Raw genomic sequence first — 24252 nt, 5'->3', positions numbered from 1 at the left:
ACCCTACACAGACACAGTATACTGACTCCAAGCTGACCAGTCCTTGTTTTAGCCCCTTTGTACCGAGTGTCAGGCAGGGTTACAACAAGTACCATCTTTTAATGTCTCTTGGTCTGACACATCCAGGAATAGAACCACTGACCTTTCAGTTTCCTGTCTGATATGAACTTGCCAACCAGTTCTGAATGATGTACAAAAGTCTCTGCAAAGATGTATTTATTTAACAACACATGATACAGCAAATGTTTGTCAGTATTTAATATCACATATCACGTTCATCAATAGTGTAGAGGGGTATACATGTAAACATCTGATAATTCAACTTGGCAGTTGCAGTGCTTGGATAGTTCAATGTATCGTTGAGTGTATTGTTCCCCCTTAATTATGTCTGTCCCCTCCACCACCAGGGCGTTCCCATAGCGATGAGTGGCAGGGACATCATCGGTATTGCCAAGACCGGAAGTGGAAAGACTGCAGCATTCGTGTGGCCTCTACTCATCCACATCATGGATCAGGTGGGTTGCTGGTGTACACACAAGACACACACAAGACACACACAAGACACACAAGACACACACACAAGACAAACACACCACACACAAGACACACAAGACACACACGACACACACGACACACAAACGACACACACACGACACACACAAGACACACACACAAGACAAACACACGACACACACAACACACAACACACACACGACACACACATGAAAAACACACAAGACACACACAAGACACACACAAGACACACGACACACACAAGACACACAAGACTCAAGACACACACAAGAAACACACAAGACACACAAACGACACACAAGACACACACAAGACACACACAAGACACACAAAACACACAAGACACACACAAGACACACAAACGACACACTACATGCACGACACACACAAGACACATGCACGACACAAACAAGACACGTACGACAAACACAAGACACATGAACTACACACAAGAAACACACAAGACACACACAAGACACGCACGACACACACAAGACACACACACGACACACACAAGACACACACAAGACACACAGGACACGCAAGACACACACACGACACACAAGACACACACGAGACACACAAGACACACATGACACACACAAAACACACACAAGACACACACAAGAGATACACACAAGACACACACAAGACACACACAAGACACGTGATGACATTAGTCATGATAGTTGTGATGACATTTGTGATGACATTAGTGGTGACTTTAGAGATGACGTTTGTGATGACAATAGTGATGACATTAGTGATGACATTTGTGATGACATTATTGATGACGTTAGTGGTGACATTAGAGATGACGTTTGTGATGACATAAATGACATTATTGATGACGTTAGTGGTGACATCAATGATGACATTAGTGTTGACAATAGAAATGACATTAGTTATGAGATCAGTGATGGCTTAAATGATGACATAAGTGGTGATATTAGAGATGATGTTTATGATGACATTAATGATGAGATTAGTGGTGACAAAAGAGATGACGTTTCTTATGACATTTGTGATGACATTTGTGAAGACAGTGTTGACAATATTGGTGACATTAGAGATGATGTTTGTGAAAACATTAGTGATGACAATAGTTATGACATTAGTGATGACATAAGTGGTGACATAAGAGATGACATGTATGAAGACATTAGTGATGTCAATGGTGATGACATTAGTGATGACATTTGTGATGATATTAGTGGTGACATTAATGATGACATTTGTGAAAACATTAGTGATGACAATAGTTATGACATTAGTGAAGACATTAGTGATGGCATAAGAGATAACATTTGTGATGACATTAATAATGACAGCTGTGATGGCATTAGTGATGACATAAAAGATGACGTTTGTGATGACATTAGTGATGACATTAATGATGACATTTGTGAAGACATTAGTGATGGCATTTGTGATGACATTAGTGATGACATTTGTGATGACATTTGTGATGACATTAGTGATGACATTAGTGATGACATTTGTGAAGACATTTGTGGTGGCATTTGTGATGACACTAGTGGTGGAATTTGTGATGACATTAGTGATGACATTTGTGATGACATTTGTGAAGACATTTGTGATGACATGTGTGAAGACATTAGTGATGACAAAAGTGATGACATTATTGATGACATAAGAGTGAGTGAGTTTGGTTTTACGCCGCTTTTAGCAATATTCCAGCAATATCACGGCGGGGGAGATGACATAAGAGATGACGTTTGTGATGACATTAGTGATGACATATGTGGTGATATTAGAGATGACGTTTGTGATGACATTAATGATGGCATTTGTGAAGACGTGTGAAGACATTTGTGATGACATTAGTGATGGCATTTGTGATGACACTAGTGATGACAATAGTGATGACAATAGTGATGACATTAGTGATGACAATAGCGATGACATTAGTGATGACGTTTGTGATGACATTAGTGATGACAATAGTGATGACATTAATGATGACATTTGTGATGACACTAGTGATGACAATAGTGATGACAATAGTGATGACATTAGTGATGACAATAACGATGACATTAGTGATGACATGAGTTATGCCAATAGTGATCACATAAGTGGTGACAATAGTGATGACATTAGTGATGACAATAGTGATGACAATAGTGATGACATTAGTGATGACATTCGTGATGACACTAGTGATTACAATAGTGATGACATTAGTGATGACATTAATGATGACATTTGTGATGACATTAGTGATAACATTAGTGATGACAAAAGTGATGACATTAGTGATGACATGAGTTATGCCAATAGTGATCACATAAGTGGTGACAATAGTGATGACATTAGTGATGACAATAGTGATGACATTAGTGATGACATTCGTGATGACACTAGTGATTACAATAGTGATGACATTAGTGATGACATTAATGATGACATTTGTGATGACATTAGTGATAACATTAGTGATGACAAAAGTGATGACATTAGTGATGACACTAGTGATTACAATAGTGATGACATTAGTGATGACATTAATGATGACATCTGTGATGACATTAGTGATGACATTAGTGATGACAATAGTGATGACATTATTGATGACATTTGTGATGACATTAGTGATGACATTAGTGCAGTGGAAAAGATTTGAGCATTGCAGATTAGGGACATCAAAAGCTCTAAGATAAGTTCATGAGTAGATTCATTATTTAAGTTCCTAGGACTATATAGGCCTATATGTAACCTATATAACTCTGGGTACACTAGGAAAGATTGAAATATGTACGATATGACATTATGTTTAGGAGCTCTAGAATTAGGGACATTATGTTTAGGAGCTCTAGAATTAGGGACATGATGTGTAGGAGCTCTAGAATAAGGGACATGTGTAGGAGCTCTAGAATTAGGGACATGATGTGTATAAGCTCTATAATTAGGGACATGGTGTTTAGGAGCTCTAGAATTAGGGACATGATGTTTAAGAGCTCTAGAAAATGGGACATAATGTTTAGAAGCTCTAGAATTAGGGACATAATGTTGAGGAGCTCTAGAATTAGGGACATGATGTTTAGGAGCTCTAGAATTAGAGACATGGTGTTTAAGAGCTCTAGAATTAGGGACATGATGTTTAGGAGCTCTAGAATTAGGGACATGATGTTTAGGTCTAGAATTTGGGACGTGGTGTTTAGGAGCTCTAGAATTAGGGACATGATGTTTAGGAGCTCTAGAATTAGGGACATGATGTTTAAGAGCTCTAGAATTAGGGACATGATGTTCAGGAGCTCTAAAATTAGGGACATGATGTGTATAAGCTCTATAATTAGGGACATGATGTTTAGGTCCACTAGAATCAGGGACGTGATCTTTAGGAGCTCTAGAATTAGGGACGGGATGTTTAGGTGCTCTAGAATTAGGGACATGATGTTTAAGAGCTCTAGAATTAGGGACATGATGTTTAGGAGCTGTAGAATTAGGGACATGATGTTATGTGCTTTAGACTTAGGAATAAGTCCCCAGTACAAGGTGGCCCAAAGGATCAAGTGGTGGATAAATTTCCATCACTGGATTGTCTGGTCCAAATTTGATTATTTACAGGCCATTGTCATATAGCTGGAATATTGCTGAACAACAAACAATATTTTTTCATTTGACCAACATTTTTCTTGTTGATTTCATAGTTAACATAATACTGGAGGTAAAACAGGCTCATGATTGGTTATTATCTTTGAGAAAAAACTTGATCTTTTCAGTCAAAATACAAGCAAAGGAAGATTAAGAACAATGTTAGGTCTTTGAATGGCATTTAGAAGTGATACACATAAGGAAGAGAATTAATGGATGTCAACTTCTTTATTATGGGGAACACAACGCTTTGCAGTATATGCTTACTCCTTCATCAGGTGAACAATGAACAATGTTGTTAAAATCCAATATTAGTCCAAATGATGCCTCTCTGAATAAAGATCTATCAAACTATCTCATAGTGAAATAATTTTTCACCAAGTTAGAGGATGGATCATGTTCTTGGTGGCTCACTGAAGACCCAAAGTGGACAACTAAACATCTTTATGAGTGCCGTGTTGCACCTTTCTTTCCCTGTATTCAGACATGTTGTTTTTCTGCAGAAAGAGTTAGAGCCTGGAGATGGACCAGTTGGCTTGATCCTGGCACCAACGAGAGAATTGTCGCAACAGGTGATCCCCAATAATGCTGAATTTCCTGTTTATACTTAGGCTAAAAAAAAAATAGTCTTGGTTCTCAGGCACTGCCCGCATCATCATAAAGTTTGCCACATGTTTTGTTTTTATTTCCATTTTGAATTTTTAAAAATAAAATCCTTAAATGTTCCAAGTCCAACTGTAGTCAAATACTGTATTGCAGTATTGTACTCATCAAGGAATACATTTATGTAGGGAGGCCCTTTCCCAGGTTGATTGTACACAATTGTTTATCTGGTTACACATCTGTTTATTTGGTTTCACAACTGTTTATTTGTTTACATACTAGTTTGAACAACCAAAAAAAAGAGAAAAAAAGGACACCGCCCGCCCGCACTATATTTAAAAAAAACATTGCCTAAGAACCAATTCTTTTATTTTTTTAATCCTTAATATACTTATTATACCAGTTTTATGTTATAAAGTACTAGACCTTTTGAAAAGGCTTCTAATTCTACTTGAAAAAGAACAGTAAATTTGTAAGGAATTTTCTGAATATTTTAAAATATTAGCGTCAAGCAGTGTGTATTGAGCAAGTAGGCGCTGCATATCGTATGGAGCTGATTAGGGACTGGTTGTATTTCATTGAGGGTGGTAGGATGGGGTGGTGGGATTGGTCTTAGGGCAGTAACATATTTTACTCACCCCTGATACATGTAACATTTTTCATGACCACCAACCCACACAAATATATACCTATTTTATTGAAAAAAGTAGAACACTCTTTTTTGTCATGGCTTGTCATAGCTCAAGAATTTTGTAAGTGTATGGTAAAGTATGGGAGTTTTGATTGTCTTAGTGCTGTGACTGTCATAAGTCTATGATAGAGAAGGGAAGTTACAAACATCTTAGCACTACGGCTTTCATAAATCTAAGTTGAAGTTTCAGAGTTTCGATCGTCTTTGCACTAAGATTTTCATAAGTTTATGTTAAAGTATTGGAGTTATGATCGTCTTAGCGCTGTGATTGTCGTAAGTTTATGTTAAAGTATGGGAGATTCGATCGTCTTAGTGCATCAACTTTTGTAAGTCCATGTTAAAGTTTGTGAGTTAGGATCGTCTTAGTGCTACAACTTTTGTAAGTCTATGTTAAGGTATGGGAGATTTAATCATCTTAGCACTAAGATTATCGTAAGTCCATGTTAAAGTTTGTGAGTTAGGATCGTCTTAGTGCTACAACTTTTGTAAGTCCATGTTAAAGTTTGTGAGTTAGGATCGTCTTAGTGCTACAACTTTTGTAAGTCTATGTTAAGGTATGGGAGATTTAATCATCTTAGCACTAAGATTATCGTAAGTCCATGTTAAAGTTTGTGAGTTAGGATCGTCTTAGTGCTACAACTTTTGTATGTCCATGTTAAAGTTTGTGAGTTAGGATCGTCTTAGTGCTACAACTTTTGTAAGTCTATGTTAAGGTATGGGAGATTTGATCATCTTAGCACTAAGATTGTCGTAAGTCTATGTTAAGGTATGGGAGTTATGATCGTCTAAGTGCTACGATTGTCATAAGTCTATGTTAAAGTATGGGAGTGTTGATGGTTTTAGCTACATTTCCTCTGTACTGAATGTTTTCCTCCTCCAGATATATCAAGAGGCTAAGAAGTTCGGGAAAGTGTACAACATCCGTGTGGTGTGCGCGTACGGAGGAGGCAGCATGTGGGAGCAGACCAAGGCGTGTCAGGAGGGCTGCGAGATCATTGTGGCCACGCCCGTCAGTGCCTCATTTCCATCACATCTCTGATTCTAGAACACTGTTACTGAAAGAAGGAGCTGTAGTGTAATCGTGGGGTCCACCGAGATGAGGGGGATTAGTGATGATGTGCAGGGGAAAGATTTGACTATCTAGATGGGAGCTTGCAGATTAGAGACACCAAGAGATCTAAGATTAGGGATGACAGGATAATGGCCATAAAGATTAGGGACATCAAGATAAGGATTTTTAGGATTCCGGACATGAAGAAGTTTAGAATACAGGACTCCAAGATCGGGATCTCTAGAATTTGGGACGTCATGACTAGGAGCTGAAGAATAATCAAAATCAGGATTACTAGATTAAGGGTCACACAGATTGGGAGCTCTAGAATAAGGGACACTAAGATTAGGAGCTCTAGGGTTAGGGATACAAAGATAAGGATCTCTAGAATAAGGGTCACCAATATTAGGATCTATAGAATAGGACACCATGTGTAGGAAGAATTGAATTAGAAACATCAAGATTAGGTGCTCTAGCGTTTGAGACATCAAGATTAGGACCTCAAGAATAAGGGACACAAAGATAAGGATCTATAGAATAAGGGTCACCAATATTAGGATCTATAGAATAGAGGACATCATGTTTAGGAAGCCTTGAATTAGAAACATCAAGATTAGGTGCTCTAGGGTTTGAGACATCAAGATTAGGTACTCTAGAAATAGAGACGCAAAGGTAAGGATTAGGGAGATGATATATGGAGCTGTGATAGACACGATTAGGAACACCAAGGCACAAAGAGACGAGGGAGGGAGCACTATGTGTACCCAAATCAGTAGTTGAACCTTTAGTTCATAGACAAACTTGTCATTGACAGTAACAATGTACTGTAGACGAAGTGTTATATTCCACATTTCTTTATTCTGTATCATAGAAGTGGCAGCAACTCTTGCCCCATCTCTGACTGTTCTCTAATGTTGTAGGGCCGGTTGATTGACCTGGTGAAGAAAAAGGCTACCAACCTGCGGCGAGTGACGTACCTTGTGTATGACGAGGCGGACCGCATGTTTGACATGGGCTTTGGTGAGTGTTGACCTGGTGTATGACGAGGTGAATGACATGTTCGGTGTTTGATGTACCTGGTATTGACGAGGCTGACTGCATGTTTGACTTTGGCTTTGGTGTGTGATGATCTGGTGTATGACGAGGTGGATGACATATTCGTTGTTTGACGTACCTGGTGTATGACAAGGTGGATGACATATTCGTTGTTTGACGTAGCTGGTGTATGACGAGGTGGACGACATATTCGTTGTTTGACGTAGCTGGTGAATGACGAGATGGATGACATATTCGTTGTTTGACGTACCTGGTGTATGACGAGGTGGATGACATATTCGTTGTTTGACGTACCTGGTGTATAATGAGGTGGATGACATATTCGTTGTTTGACGTAGCTGGTGTATGACGAGGTGGATGACATATTCGTTGTTTGACGTAGCTGGTGTATGACGAGGTGGATGACATATTCGTTGTTTGACATCCCTGGTGTATGACGAGGTGGATGACATATTCGTTGTTTGACGTAGCTGGTGTATGATGAGGTGGATGACATATTCGTTGTTTGACGTAGCTGGTGTATGACGAGGTGGATGACATATGCGTTGTTTGACGTAGCTGGTGTATAATGAGGTGGATGACATATTCGTTGTTTGACGTAGCTGGTGTATGACGAGGTGGATGACATATTCGTTGTTTGAAGTACCTGGTGTATGATGAGGCGCACCACATGTTTGACATCCCTGGTGTATGACGAGGTGGATGACATATTCGTTGTTTGACGTAGCTGGTGTATGACGAGGTGGATGACATATTCGTTGTTTGACGTAGCTGGTGTATGACGAGGTGGATGACATATTCGTTGTTTGACGTAGCTGGTGTATGACGAGGTGGATGACATATTTGTTGTTTGACGTACCTGGTGTATGACAAGGTGGATGACATACTCGTTGTTTGACATAGCTGGTGTCTGACGAGGTGGATGACATATTTGCTGTTTGACGTAGCTGGTGTATGACGAGGTGGATGACATATTCGTTGTTTGACGTAGCTGGTGAATGACGAGGTGGATGACATATTCGTTGTTTGACGTAGCTGGTGTATGACGAGGTGGATGACATATTCGTTGTTTGACGTAGCTGGTGTATAATGAGGTGGATGACATATTCGTTTGTTTGACGTAGCTGGTGTATGACGAGGTGAATGACATATTCGTTGTTTGACGTAGCTGGTGTATGACGAGGTGGATGACATATTCGTTGTTTGAAGTACCTGGTGTATGATGAGGCGCACCACATGTTTGACATCCCTGGTGTATGACAAGGTGGATGACATACTCGTTGTTTGACATAGCTGGTGTCTGACGAGGTGGATGACATATTTGCTGTTTGACGTAGCTGGTGTATGACGAGGTGGATGACATATTCGTTGTTTGACATCCCTGGTGTATGACGAGGTGGATGACATATTCGTTGTTTGACGTAGCTGGTGTATGACGAGGTGGATGACATATTTGCTGTTTGACGTACCTGGTGTATGACGAGGTGGATGACATATTCGTTGTTTGACGTACCTGGTGAATGACGAGGTGGATGATATATTCGTTGTTTGACGTACCTGGTGTATGACGAGGTGGATGACATATTCGTTGTTTGACGTAGCTGGTGTATAATGAGGTGGATGACATATTCGTTGTTTGACGTAGCTGGTGTATGACGAGGTGGATGACATATTCGTTGTTTGACGTAGCTGGTGTATGACGAGGTGGATGACATATTCGTTGTTTGACGTAGCTGGTGTATGACGAGGTGGATGACATATTCGTTGTTTGACGTAGCTGGTGTATGACGAGGTGGATGACATATTCGTTGTTTGACGTAGCTGGTGTATAATGAGGTGGATGACATATTCGTTGTTTGATGTAACTGGTGTATGACGAGGTGGATGACATATTCGTTGTTTGACGTAGCTGGTGTATTATCAGGCAGACCGCATGTTTGACTTTGGCTTTGGTGTGTGATGACCTGGTGTAGGACAAAATGGATAGATGTTTGACATGATCTCCAGTGTTTGACGTACATGGTATATGATCAGGCAGAACGCCTGTTTGACATAGGCATTACGGTATCAACTTATCAATTGTTTGGTTGTATCAACGTATCCAATATGAATAGAGAACACATGAGCTATTGTTTCTCTAGTTTGATGATGAAGACATTGTGTCTGGCTCGGCATGGCAAGATGATCTGTGGACAGAGAGATTTACACTTCATATATTATGGTCTTGTTGGGCAAGCAAGATGTCAAAGCTGTTTAATTGTTTTGATTCCGATTCATTTCAGAGCCACAAGTGAGATCCATAGCCAACCATGTCCGCCCAGACCGACAGAGTGAGTACACGCCACACATCTTAAGCTAGAGTCTTCATGACCACATATATTCTTTGAAAGAACTATTCAGAATTTGAAATATGAATATTTAGACTCAATTTTAAGAATGTTTGCTGGCATGTTGTAAAGTATTTAATGTTTTCTTTGAGTTTTAATTCCTCATGGCTAAATGGAACTGTTAGAGTGAAACCTGATGAACAGTGGGTGGCCCAGTCATCCAAGGCCTGGCAGTTGTCAAGGTTACAAGGTTTATCAGCACCTTGCCCATGCTTATTGGTTTCCATAATGTAAAAAGAGATATGAATGATGTGTATCGAGAAATCGCAATGTGAAAAACAGGAATGTGATCAAGCATTAGAAATTGGCAGTAGTCCTTACCAAACTGCCCAATAGTTAACGTATCATAAGGCTTATAGAAATTTGCCCTTTTTTTAATCATTATAAGGACTAGTGGACTAAAACTGTCAGCTTCTGTTGCTGTGATCACAAGTTCTTTCAATGTGTTTATGACCAAGCGTTGATGTAGTGGTTGGGTTCCAGCTCTGCTGTTCAGCGCCACCTTCAGGCGGAGAGTGGAGAAACTGGCTCGGGACATCCTCATCGACCCGATCCGTGTTGTGCAGGGGGAAGTGGGAGAGGTGGGTACCGTGTGAAGGTGAAAGTTGTGTTACCCTGCTGACTGCAGTATGACAAATGTCAACCTGTAGATAACCCAGTCCGCAGTATGACAAACGGCAATGTATTTCGACCTGTAGATAACTGAGTTCGAATATGACAAATGTCGACCTGAAGATGACCAAGTCTGCAGTATGGCAGCTAGCTATGTAGGTCGACCTGAAGATGACTGAGTCTGCAGTATGGCAGCTATGTAGGTCGACCTGAAGATGACTTAGTCTGCAGTATGGAAGCTATGTAGGTCGACCTGAAGATGACTTAGTGCAGTATGGCAGCTATGTAGGTCGAGCTGAAGATGACTGATTAGAAGGTCGACCTGTACATGACTGAGTCTGCAGTATGGCAGCTGTCTATGTAGGTCGACCTGCAGATGACTGAGTAGTAGGTCTACCTGAAAATGACTGAGTCTGCAGTATGGTAGCTGACTATGTAGGTCAACCTGATGATAACTGAAGTCCTGTAGTTGAATCCCGTTATGGCCATTACATTTGCATTTAATGTTGGGTTGAGCATGTTCATATCAAATTTGAGCGAAAAAAGTCCCAGGATGTACCTTCTTGTGATGGGGGAGTATGTAGTTGGAGGGGAGTCATCCTACAGATGGCATCCTTACCTTGTCCCATCACAGGACTCAGAAATTTATTGCCTCTACGATCCTCCTCAGTGGAAGATAGCATGGTCACACATTGAGACCACCAAGCGTTGTGTGGTCTCATTTGACCAGTAATCCTGAAGGTGTAGAAGTGTAGAGAGGAGAATTAATACATTAACAATTAATGCCTGTTTTCATTGCAACTCAACGATATTTGCCAACACGTTTTAATAATTAAAGTGTCAGTTTAGAAATTGTGAAAAGAACATGCCATCTGTTTAAATATAATTATTATAAATTTATTGTGGGCAGCAGTCAGTGAAAAATAGATAGTTAGACAAAGTAGGATGTAAAGCCCATTTCTGGTGTGCCCCGCCATGATATTGCTGGAATATTGTCGAATGTAGGGTAGAACCTAAGTCGCAACATTCCGATGTCTGAATGTGTATAATGAGTTGTAGGGTGTATGTGACTTGTGTCTTGCAGGCTAACGAGGACATCACCCAGGTAGTGGAAGTCCTGCCTCCTGGTCCAGCCAAGTGGACATGGCTCATCAAGCGACTGGTTGAGTTCACATCAAGTATGTCTGAATCCATTCTCATTAAGATCAGATCTTTTACATCGATATTATCTCTCAGGAAAAATCCTCCATCAGAGGTCAGTCAGGTGATTCCCGAGCAGACTTTCACTGCCCAGTCAAAATGTGTGGGTTCATGAGCCAATCATATGTTAGCTTTCTAAAACTATACTACTCAAAACAAGTTAAAGTACACCCACAAATGGTGTATGTTGCAACGCCCACTGGCCATGACAGATTATCTATAGTCATGAAAAAATCAGGTGTTCTTTGGCTTCTTTTGAGTAGTATGTTTGGCTTGATGTCTCTTTACCACTTCCATGTAGAAGTGTTTGTCTGAACAAAGAACTCTGACAGTCTGCAAACATTTCTTTGAATGTACTTAGTTTTGGGTAAGGATGTTGTGCACTAAGAAACAACAGAGTGTATAAAATTGCCACATTACTGTTATAGCTTGGCCTTTATTATTTCCTATTGGAACTGCCTGTTTGTATTTCTTTTAGAGGGGTTTCATTGGAGGATTGTCAGACGGATGATTATAATAAGATTGTTCTGAAGCCGACCCAAAGGTCATCCATGTGTTATACTTCGTCTTAAATCATTCATCAATAACGACAACAACGATGACTGTAGTTGAAAATGTGGTATCTTTACTAAATCCTCAGTCACAACTGACCCCTCAGCCTAACTGACATTACCATGATACATTAAAACACATGTACATGACATCACTTGGGTGGATCGATGCTCATGATGTCAATCACTGGACTGTCTGGTCCAGACTCAATTCTTTACAGACCGCCATCAGAAAGCTGGAATATTGCTGAGTGTGGCGTTAAACAACAAACAAACAAACAAACAAACACAATCAAGAAGAACATATATACATACAAAGGGGCATAATTCTTGTAGCCCTTCTTGCATACCACTAATAATACTGTAACCTCATAACACATGGAACACAGATGGTGTAAAACCTCAAACCTCAAACTGAAACATTCCAAGATTTTCCAACAGCTGTGACATCATATGTGAAACGATAGAGATACTCACCAGAGATAAATCTTTCGCCTATTACTAAAGATTTCCGTGGAGAGGATCATCACAATGAGAGTGTCTTGACATCAAATGTGTCAACGCAAGTCAACTAAAGTAGCAATACTCCACAGCTTGCAATGCAATGGAATTCCCTGAAGTGTCATTTCATCCATATATTTTACTGAAACATCTCCAGGAAATTATGTTTGTGATAACAATTTGATTTATTCAGCGGGCTCCGTGTTGATCTTTGTGACAAGGAAGATGAACAGTGAGGAACTTGCCACCAATCTCAAGGCCAGGGACTTCACCGGTGAGTTGGGAGGGAGGTGCAGTTGGATCTCACTGAGTGAGTGAGTGAGTTGGGTTTAACACTGCTTTTAACAGTATTACAGTTATATCACGGCGTGTCAGCTTAATGTGGGAAGAAAGCCCGAAGTGATTCAGATCTCAGACGTTTACCACTTCGGTGAAACCCATGAGCACGGGTATGGTGCTGATAAACCTAGAAACATAATCGGGCCTAACCGGGATTCGAACCCACAATCATAGGTTTCTTGCGTGTCCAAGGGACGCAACTCTGCACAGCGAATTGCGGCGCCTTAGACAATTGGGCCACCCCCATTTGGATCTCAAGTTGTCAATAAAGGGGACATAGAAATGGACTCTGTGCATCCATCAGTTGACAAGAAGCTGTTCAGTGTTTCTCAGTGAAAGTATGTATACATAGCCTTCAAGTGCTGAACTTAACCCTTTTGCTGTGGAGGATGTTTTGAAATAATCTGGTACATGTTGGTTCCAATAATGGTAGGTTTCCTGTTACAAACTGTTACAAACTTATCAGGCTACTGGGGAACCGGTGCCCATCATTTTCACAGAAACTTAAGATAATTTATTTACAATTGTAAGCATACAAGATCTGGATGACTTTGTCTTCTTGTCAGTTTTTAGATCTCCTTTAGCTGTAACCCCCTGCACAAGTAACATCAAGTGCGTCATCTGCATCGAATGCATCTCCCAAAACAAACTATAAATGGAGGAAGCATCGTAATGCCCCGTGCATATGTTACACCGACCTACACCCTCGCCATTTGTGAAAGGAACATTCATAGGCAACCTTAACTGTTCATAGATGTGATTCACAGGAAGAATGTTTAGTTGGACTAAAAAACAAGGCAGCAACATAGTAATTGTTTTATTTGTAGGGGTTCATAAGATGATGTGATAAGGATTAAAATGTAATAATTGATTTATTCAGTCCTGAATGAATAATTTATTGTTTCAGTTGGTCTACTTCACGGAGACATGGACCAGACAGAGAGGAATAATGTCATCTCCGCCTTTAAGAAGAAGGAGATGCCCATACTCGTGGCCACAGATGTTGCTGCACGTGGTCTCGACATCCCCCACATCCGGACAGTAGTCAATTACGATGTCGCCAGAGACATTGACACTCACACACACAGAATAGGCCGGACTGGAAGAGCAGGTGCTTGTTTGTAGAAATCAGTGGTGGTAGAGTGGGTAGATAGACTGGAAGAGCAGGTGCTTGTCTGTAGCAGTGGTTGTAGAGTGGGTAGACAGACTGGAAGAGCAGTTGCTTGTCTGTAGCAGTGGTTGTAGAGTGGGTAGACAGACTGGAAGAGCAGGTGCTTGTCTGTAGATATCAGTGGTTGTAGAGTGGGTAGATAGACTGAAAGAGCAGGTGCTTGTTTGTAGATATCAGTGGTGTTAGAGTGGGTAGATAGACTGGAAGAGCAGGTGCTTGTCTGTAGCAGTGGTTGTAGAGTGGGTAGATAGACTGAAAGTGCAGGTGCTTGTTTGTAGATATCAGTGGTTGTAGAGTGGGTAGATAGACTGGAAGAGCAGGTGCTTGTCTGTAGCAGTGGTTGTAGAGTGGGTAGATAGACTGAAAGAGCAGGTGCTTGTTTGTAGATATCAGTGGTGGTAGAGTGGGTAGATAGACTGGAAGAGCAGGTGCTTGTCTGTAGCAGTGGTTGTAGAGTGGGTAGATAGACTGAAAGTGCAGGTGCTTGTTTGTAGATATCAGTGGTTGTAGAGTGGGTAGATAGACTGGAAGAGCAGGTGCTTGTCTGTAGCAGTGGTTGTAGAGTGGGTAGATAGACTGAAAGAGCATGTGCTTGTCTATAGATATCAGTGGTGGTAGAGTGGGTAGATAGACTGAAAGTGCAGGTGCTTGTTTGTAGATATCAGTAGTTGTCGAGTGGGTAGATAGACTGGAAGAGCAGGTGCTTGTCTGTAGCAGTGGTTGTAGAGTGGGTAGACAGACTGGAAGAGCAGGTGCTTGTCTGTAGCAGTGGTTGTAGAGTGGGTAGATAGACTGAAAGAGCAGGTGCTTGTCTGTAGATATCAGTGGTTGTAGAGTGGGTAGACAGACTGGAAGAGCAGGTGCTTGTCTGTAGCAGTGGTTGTAGAGTGGGTAGATAGACTGAAAGAGCAGGTGCTTGTCTGTAGCAGTGGTTGTAGAGTGGGTAGATAGACTGAAAGAGCAGGTGCTTGTCTGTAGATATCAGTGGTGGTAGAGTGGGTAGACAGACTAGAAGAGCAGGTGCTTGTTTGTAGATATCAGTAGTTGTCGAGTGGGTAGATAGACTGGAAGAGCAGGTGCTTGTCTGTAGCAGTGGTTGTAGAGTGGGTAGACAGACTGGAAGAGCAGGTGCTTGTCTGTAGATATCAGTGGTTGTAGAGTGGGTAGATAGACTGAAAGAGCAGGTGCTTGTCTGTAGCAGTGGTTGTAGAGTGAGTAGATAGACTGGAAGAGCAGGTGCTTGTCTGTAGCAGTGGTTGTAGAGTGAGTAGATAGACTGGAAGAGCAGGTGCTTGTCTGTAGCTATAAGTGGTTGTAGAGTGGGTGGACGGAGACAGGAAGGGGGTGGTTGATTAGAGACCACACTAAGGAACGTAGATGTCAGTGGTTGTAGAGTGGGTGGACGGAGACAGGAAGGGGGTGGTTGATTAGAGACCACACTAAGGAATGTAGATGTCAGTGGTTGTAGAGTGGGTGGACGGAGACAGGAAGGGGGTGGTTGATTAGAGACCACACTAAGGAATGTAGATGTCACCCTGTTTTCTGTGTTGCAGGAGAGAAGGGCTTTGCTTACACATTGATCACTGAGAAGGACAAGGAATTCGCTCCCCACCTCGTCCGCAACTTGGAAGGAGCCAATCAGAATGTGCCGTCAGCTCTCATGGATATCGCAAATCAGGTATAGTCCGTAATGGTGAATCTGTCTGCAACAGTGATTCAAGGGTTAGTCTTTCCATAAATATCAGCTTGACTACAGAGAGATGGCTGATGTTGCAGGCTATACCTTACATGCAGTGATATTTCCCTCATTTCTTATAGACTGATGGATGTCAGTATACAATTACAGCTTACTATTACAGCATAGTATTGCAACATACTATTACTGCATACAGTTACATACAGCATACTATTATGGAACACAATTACAGCATACAGACGCAGCAGACTAATTGGCATACAATTACAGCATACTTGAACGACAAACAATTAGAGCATACGATTACGGCAAGGCAACAGTACTCAGTAGAGTATTCCAATACTGTAGAAATATTGCATTACTAGTAGTACATTAGTGTCTTTTAACTATAGCAAAACTATTACAATAATTCAAATACCCCTAACAACCACCCAAGTTCCCTCCCTCCCTCCCAAGGGGATTGTGGGTAAGAATTGGTGCCCAGCAACCAATGGTGGTCGTAAGATTTGGTTTATGACGTGTCATCGTACCCAGACAGCATGGATCATTGCTCACAATATCAACCACTGGATTGTCTGGTCCAGACTTGATTACAGGCTGCCATCATGTAGCTGGAATACTGCTGAGTGCGGCGCTAAACAACAAACACCCACAAACTCCAAGAAACAGGTTGCTGAGCTGGCGGATCCAGGATTTTGAACTGAATGAACAAAACTGCATGATAGTTTGACACACCATGCATCTCCACTTCATGATCTTGTGCAGGTCTGGGTTAGAATTGGTCTTCAGCAATCCATGGTTGTCATAAAAGGCAACTCATGGGATTGGGTGTTCAGGCTCTCGGACTTGGTTGATACATGTGATCGTATCCAAATTGCGTAGATCGATGCTCATGATGTCACTCACTAGATTGTCAGGTCCAGACTCGATTATTTACAGACCGTTGTCATGTAGCTGGAATATTGCTGAGTGTGGCGTTAAACAACAAGGAACCAGCCAACCAACTCTTTATGCCAGTGGGTTGTGAACCGACACCTCAGAGAGTAAGTGCACTGACAGCAAGATGTCTGTGGAGGTAGCAATTCTAGTGTCATCATAACGGTGACTTGTATCAAAGGCAGGGTGACTTCTATGTTGTTTCCATTGTGTTTCAGTGTCAGTGGTTCAAGAAGAATCGCTTCAAGAAGGGCCAGGGAAAGAGAATGGGCGGCAAAGGACTCGGCTTCAAGGAAAGACCGGGACTGGGATCTGAAAATGTTTGTAGTTGTCTCTTTTCCACATGCTACATAGTGTCTTGCTTAGAGCTGCAGAGATGGGGCAGCCTGGTGGTTAAAGCTTTTGCCCATCATGCTGGAGGCCTGGGTTGGATCCCACATGGGTTAAATATGTGAGGCTAGGTTCAGGTGTCCCTTGCTGTGATATTGCTGTAATATTGCATAAAGTGGCAGAGAACCTCACACATTCACTGTGTTGCTTTGGCCAGACCATTTTCGAAAAAGAAAAGAACCCGAATTAACGCTAGTGCTTATCTTCCTGAAGCAAGGGAGTGAACTGACTATAAAAGTCAAATTGCCACCCTTGCCGAACTAAGCTTGGAATTTCGTGGCTATTATGAGTTATGTCCCTTCTATGTCCCTCCTATTGAGCAATCAGATTCTACCTCTCATGTTGACTTGCATTTGCTTCATACAAAATGGTAGCTCCTACTCAAGACAATCTGATCAAGTTAATCAAGGAAAAGTTTCACATTCCTTGCCTCATGGATTGCAGCACCATATTTGGGCATGTTTGAATAAAAATATGAAAAGACTTGCAAAAGATCTTTTGACGCTCAGTTGAAGGTACATGTTTTGCAAAACCTGCAATTGATTGAAATCTGCACGGCAGTCGCAATGTTGTTTATGAACAGAATGTCGTTTTCGTTACCCAACTTTAATTGGAATAGGCACAGACGCGTTATTCCAGCTAAATTATAACTCCAAAATTTCAGCAAGGGTGGAAATTGGACTTTTTCAGTCAGTTATCTCACTTTCCTTGGGAAGATGGTGCTTATTATAGATAAACCTTTGCTTATTTGTGGCTTATGATTTGTGCAAGAAAGAACAAATGTTTCCTTATTGAGCTGTCATCCTCAACAATGTATGCATGAGCCCTGGTACAAATGTTGTGACACCGTTCCCATAGTATCTCAATAGAGTTTCCATCAATGGCAGTACTATTGCACACTAAATATACTGTCAAAATAAATTACCAGTATGTAAAATGCTTGTCATACATCAGTATTCAGAAAACATTGAGACTGTGAAGATCCGGGGTAGAGTAGGTCTTCAGCAACCCAAGCTTGCAGCAAAGGCGACTATGTTTGTTGTAAGAGGCGACTAACGTGATCGGTGGGTCAGCCTCGCTGACTTGGTTGATTCATGTCATCGTATCCTAATTGCGTGGATCAATGCTCATGATGTCAGTCATTGGATTGTTTGGTCAAGACTCGATTATTTACAGACCACCATCATATAGATGGAATATTGGGTTTATATATTCGTCAGCCTCTTTTTGCTCATTGCCCTCAGTTTTAAAGTATTAGGACTCAGAAGGTTTGGAATCACAGCTTTGTTTATCATTATTGTTGCTTATGTTGGCAGAGCACTCGGGTTCAGGAATCAACAAGTTTCTCCAGTTACCGGGGCTTGGGTTCATCTGGACCTCAGGGGGACAGACTCACCTCCATGAAGACAGCCTTCGCTGTAAGTAGCTCCTGCCAGTATCTAGATCTCTGACCTCCATGAAGACAGCCTTTGCTGTAAGTAGCTCCTGCCTGTATCTAGGTCTCTGACCTCCATGAAGACAGCATTCGCTGTAAGTAGCTCCTGCCAGTATCTAGATCTCTGACCTCCATGAAGACAGCCTTCGCTGTAAGTAGCTCCTGCCAGTATCTAGATCTCTGACCTCCATGAAGACAGCCTTCGCTGTAAGTAGCTCCTGCCAGTATCTAGATCTCTCACCTCCATGAAGACAGCCTTCGCTGTAAGTAGCTCCTGCCTGTACCTAGGTCTCTGACCTCCATGAAGACAGCCTTCGCTGTAAGTAGCTCCTGCCAGTATCTAGATCTCTGACCTCCATGAAGACAGCCTTTGCTGTAAGTAGCTCCTGCCTGTAGCTAGATCTCTGACCTCCATGAAGACAGCCTTCGCTGTAAGTAGCTCCTGCCAGTATCTAGATCTCTGACCTCCAAGAAGACAGCCTTCGCTGTAAGTAGCTCCTGCCAGTATCTAGATCTCCCACCTCCATGAAGACAGCCTTCGCTGTAAGTAGCTCCTGCCAGTATCTAGATCTCTGACCTCCATGAAGACAGCCTTCGCTGTAAGTAGCTCCTGCCAGTATCTAGATCTCTCACCTCCATGAAGACAGCCTTCGCTGTAAGTAGCTCCTGCCTGTATCTAGATCTCCCACCTCCATGAAGACAGTCTTCGCTGTAAGTAGATCCTGCCAGCATCTAGATCTGTGACCTCCATGAAGACAGCCTTCGCTGTAAGTAGCTCCTGCCTGTACCTAGGTCTCTGACCTCCATGAAGACAGCCTTCGCTGTAAGTAGCTCCTGCCTGTATCTAGATCTCTGACCTCCATGAAGACAGCCTTCGCTGTAAGTAGCTCCTGCCAGTATCTAGATCTCTCACCTCCATGAAGACAGCCTTCGCTGTAAGTAGCTCCTGTCTGTACCTAGGTCTCTGACCTCCATGAAGACAGCCTTCGCTGTAAGTAGCTCCTGCCAGTATCTAGATCTCTGACCTCCATGAAGACAGCCTTCGCTGTAAGTAGCTCCTGCCAGTATCTAGATCTCTGACCTCCATGAAGACAGCCTTCGCTGTAAGTAGCTCCTGCCTGTATCTAGATCTCTGACCTCCATGAAGACAGCCTTCGCTGTAATTAGCTCCTGCCAGTATCTAGATCTCTGACCTCCATGAAGACAGCCTTCGCTGTAAGTAGCTCCTGCCTGTATCTAGATCTCTGACCTCCATGAAGACAGCCTTCGCTGTAAGTAGCTCCTGCCAGTATCTAGATCTCTGACCTCCATGAAGACAGCCTTCGCTGTAAGTAGCTCCTGCCAGTATCTAGATCTCTGACCTCCATGAAGACAGCCTTCGCTGTAAGTAGCTCCTGCCTGTATCTAGATCTCTGACCTCCATGAAGACAGCCTTCGCTGTAAGTAGCTCCTGCCTGTCTCTAGATCTCTGACCTCCATGAAGACAGCATTCGCTGTAAGTAGCTCCTGCCTGTATCGAGATCTCTGACCTCCATGAAGACAGCCTTCGCTGTAAGTAGCTCCTGCCTGTATCTAGATCTCTGACCTCCATGAAGACAGCATTCGCTGTAAGTAGCTCCTGCCTGTATCTAGATCTCTGACCTCCATGAAGACAGCCTTCGCTGTAAGTAGCTCCTGCCAGTATCTAGATCTCTGACCTCCATGAAGACAGCATTCGATGTAAGTAGCATCTGCCACAATCTAGATCTCTGACCTCCATGAAGACAGCCTTCGCTGTAAGTAGCTCCTGCCAGTATCTAGATCTCTGACCTCCATGAAGACAGCCTTCGCTGTAAGTAGCTCCTGCCAGTATCTAGATCTCTGACCTCCATGAAGACAGCCTTCGCTGTAAGTAGCTCCTGCCTATATCTAGATCTCTGACCTCCATGAAAACAGCCTCACAGTCCCTGCCTCTCCTCACAGGACCTGCCTCTCCTCACAGTCCATGCCTCTCCTCACAGTCCCTGCCTCTCCTCACAGTCCCTGCCACTCCTCACAGTCCCTGCCTCTCCTCACAGTCCCTGCCTCTCCTCACAGTCCCTGCCTCTCCTCACAGTCCCTGCCTCTCCTCAGCCCCTACCTCTCCTCACAGTCCCTACCTCTCCTCACAGTCCCTGCCTCTCCTCACAGCCCCTGCCACTCCTCACAGCCCCTGCCTCACCTCACAGTCCCTGCCTCTCCTCAGTCCCTGCCACTCCTCACAGCCCCTGCCACTCCTCACAGCCCCTGCGTATCCTCACAATCCCTGCCTCTCCTCACAATCCCTGCCTCTCCTCACAGTCCCTGCCTCTCCTCAGCCCCTACCTCTCCTCACAGTCCCTACCTCTCCTCACAGTCCCTGCCTCTCCTCACAGCCCCTGCCACTCCTCACAGCCCCTGCCTCACCTCACAGTCCCTGCCTCTCCTCAGTCCCTGCCACTCCTCACAGCCCCTGCCACTCCTCACAGCCCCTGCGTATCCTCACAATCCCTGCCTCTCCTCACAGCCCCTGCCACTCCTCACAGTCCCTGCCTCTCCTCACAGTCCCTGCCTCTCCTCATAGCCCCTACCTCTCCTCACAGTCCCTACCTCTCCTCACAGACCCTACCTCTCCTCACAGTCCCTGCCACTCCTCACAGCCCCTGCCTCTCCTCACAGTCCCTGCCTCTCCTCACAGCCCCTGCCACTCCTCACAGACCCTACCTCTCCTCACAGTCCCTGCTTCTCCTCACAGACCCAGCCTCTCCTCACAGTCCCTACCTCTCCTCACAGTCCCTACCTCTCCTCACAGACCCTACCTCTCCTCACAGTCCCTACCTCTCCTCACAGTCCCTGCCTCTCCTCACAGTCCCTGCCACTCCTCACAGTCCCTGCCTCTCCTCACAGTCCCAGCCTCTCCTCACAGTCCCTACCTCTCCTCACAGTCCCTGCCTCTCCTCACAGCCCCTGCCTCTCCTCACAGCCCCTGCCTCACCTCACAGTCCCTGCCTCTCCTCAGTCCCTGCCACTCCTAACAGCCCCTGCCACTCCTCACAGCCCCTGCGTATCCTCACAATCCCTGCCTCTCCTCACAATCCCTGCCTCTCCTCACAGTCCCTGCCTCTCCTCAGCCCCAGCCTCTCCTCACAGTCCCTACCTCTCCTCACAGTCCCTGCCTCTCCTCAAAGCCCCTGCCACTCCTCACAGCCCCTGCCTCACCTCACAGTCCCTGCCTCTCCTCAGTCCCTGCCACTCCTCACAGTCCCTGCCTCTCCTCACAGTCCCTGCCTCTCCTCATAGCCCCTACCTCTCCTCACAATCCCTGCCTCTCCTCACAGTCCCTGCCTCTCCTCACAGCCCCTACCTCTCCTCAGTCCCTGCCACTCCTCACAGCCCCTGCCTCTCCTCATAGCCCCTGCGTATCCTCACAATCCCTGCCTCTCCTCACAGCCCCTGCCACTCCTCACAGTCCCTGCCTCTCCTCACAGTCCCTGCCTCTCCTCATAGCCCCTACCTCTCCTCACAGTCCCTACCTCTCCTCACAGACCCTACCTCTCCTCACAGTCCCTGCCACTCCTCACAGCCCCTACCTCTCCTCACAGTCCCTGCCTCTCCTCACAGCCCCTGCCTCTCCTCACAGTCCCTGCCTCTCCTCACAGTCCCTGCCTATCCTCACAGTCCCTACCTCTCCTCATAGCCCCTACCTCTCCTCACAGTCCCTGCCTCTCCTCACAGTCCCTACCTCTCCTCACAGTCCCTGCCTCTCCTCACAGCCCCTGCCTCACCTCACAGTCCCTCTAAGTAGCTCCTGCCTGTATCTAGATCTCCCACCTCCATGAAGACAGCCTTTGCTGTAAGTAGCTCCTGCCTCTCCTCACAGCCCCTGTTGCTCCTCAGAGTCACCTCTATATATTTCAGGCTCAGTTCAAGGCCAACTTCACCGCTGCCACAGAGGAGGGTGTCCCATCAGTCGTCCACGGAATCAAGGGAGGAATTCAACAACCGCAGACCCGGAGGAAGAAGACTCGCTGGGAATGATGGGATACCTGTGTACCTGTGCACCTGTGTTGTTGACTGACAGTGGTAGTATTACTGTGCTGCCTGCTCTTGATCCTGTGCAGCAGTTGTTTATCTGCAGATCCATCCAGGGTTATGGATCAGGTATTATGTCGAGAGTACTTGACTGTTTTCTCCTGCGTCATGAGATCAGTGGCATTAGGTGATGTGGAGATCTGGGATGCTGTCATCCTGACATTGTTCATCTTTGCACTACCATCTGGCTGTTTGTGAATGTGATCTTTTTGTGATTTTTTTGAAAATTGTTTGAAGATATGACAATGCTGAAGTGCCTGTGGTTGTTTGAATTTCCCAGACCAGTTTGCGGGATGAAATTCCTGGGAGATATATGTATGAAGGTGCTTGTTCAGCAAGGATTAAGTCCCCCATCTGCAAGGATTGACGACCAGCCATCAGCAAGATTTTTTTGAATATTGTTCCCATGGTTACTGAGTTATTTGACGAAGTGTATTTAGATTATGGTCATGTTTATATACTATTCAACATTTGCTAGGGACCAAAATAGTCATCTTAAGTCAAAGGTGTGGTGCTTAGCAAGTGTTGAGTAATATACCCATCTTTTAACAGTAGGATTGCACTGGTAGTTATGCATGAAACTAGGTGATGATACGCTAGCTGACACAGAACAGATATGTTGTCTTGCTGCTTGTGTCCAGAGTCGAAATTGTCAAAAACGACATGGCGGCAAAGACATCATATACCAACACAGGAGAGAGACATTAAGGATACCGGTTGTGTAAGACGTGTACATACACAAGATAGGAGGGAGTGTGAGCGAGTTAAAATTTAACGTTGCGTCAGCATTATTTCAGCCATATAGGGACCTGAGGGATATGAGCAACTGGTTTGTTACAGTCGTCCCTCTGTCTTACTCTCTTCACAATACCGCTGTTCTGCTTAAACCTTGGGATAATCAATCACTCCCATGATTTGTATGCTGATTGGGATTATTTGGTGAGAGTAAGGTCGGTGTCTGATAAGGTGGGCGGGTGTCCATGAGCCACGAGGGATGACTGTATACATGGTGCTCATAGTGTAGGTATTCATGGCACTGGGTGATTAGTGTAGGTATTCATGGCACTGGGTGATTAGTGTAGGTATTCATGGCAATGAGCGATTAGTGCAGGTATTCATTGTGTGTGGTCAGGCGGAGGGAGGTGCAAAATTTGGTATTTCATGCATTTTATAGTTTCATAGGAAATTGTTACCATGAATTGACATCAATATTTTTTAACAAGATTTGTCCATATGTCAGCATAGAGTTGTCTCCCTTCCCTCAAATGAATTTTTTCCTTCCTGACATATATTTGACTATAATGCCCACACATATTGGATAATAGCAACAATTGTTTTGAATGCAAAAGTTGTATCATTCTCAATCCATGTTAATCTGGTCAGGTCAGGTGC

At 43.7% G+C, this 24252-nt stretch overlaps 1 protein-coding gene across 1 annotated transcript in view; it reads left to right on the top strand.

The window, feature by feature from the left end:
* The window catches only part of LOC124146757 (ATP-dependent RNA helicase DDX42-like), a 40290-nt gene extending 17184 nt beyond the window's left edge, over positions 1-23106 (top strand). Inside the window, exons 8-20 of the mRNA XM_048390875.1 lie at positions 408-515; positions 4656-4724; positions 6327-6455; positions 7418-7517; positions 9836-9883; positions 10424-10521; positions 11637-11730; positions 12998-13078; positions 14051-14254; positions 15868-15992; positions 17165-17266; positions 18653-18754; positions 22687-23106. Of these exons, the coding sequence (XP_048246832.1) occupies positions 408-515; positions 4656-4724; positions 6327-6455; positions 7418-7517; positions 9836-9883; positions 10424-10521; positions 11637-11730; positions 12998-13078; positions 14051-14254; positions 15868-15992; positions 17165-17266; positions 18653-18754; positions 22687-22806 (1380 nt within the window). The 3' untranslated portion in view covers positions 22807-23106. The remainder of the gene's footprint in view (positions 1-407; positions 516-4655; positions 4725-6326; positions 6456-7417; positions 7518-9835; positions 9884-10423; positions 10522-11636; positions 11731-12997; positions 13079-14050; positions 14255-15867; positions 15993-17164; positions 17267-18652; positions 18755-22686) is intronic.
* Positions 23107-24252: the final 1146 nt, after the last annotated feature.

The sequence above is a fragment of the Haliotis rufescens genome, unplaced genomic scaffold (assembly GCF_023055435.1).
Source record: "Haliotis rufescens isolate VD_foot unplaced genomic scaffold, xgHalRufe1.0.p SCAF_10, whole genome shotgun sequence".
Taxonomy (NCBI): domain Eukaryota; kingdom Metazoa; phylum Mollusca; class Gastropoda; order Lepetellida; family Haliotidae; genus Haliotis; species Haliotis rufescens.
This window is presented reverse-complemented; position numbering and strand designations above follow the sequence as displayed.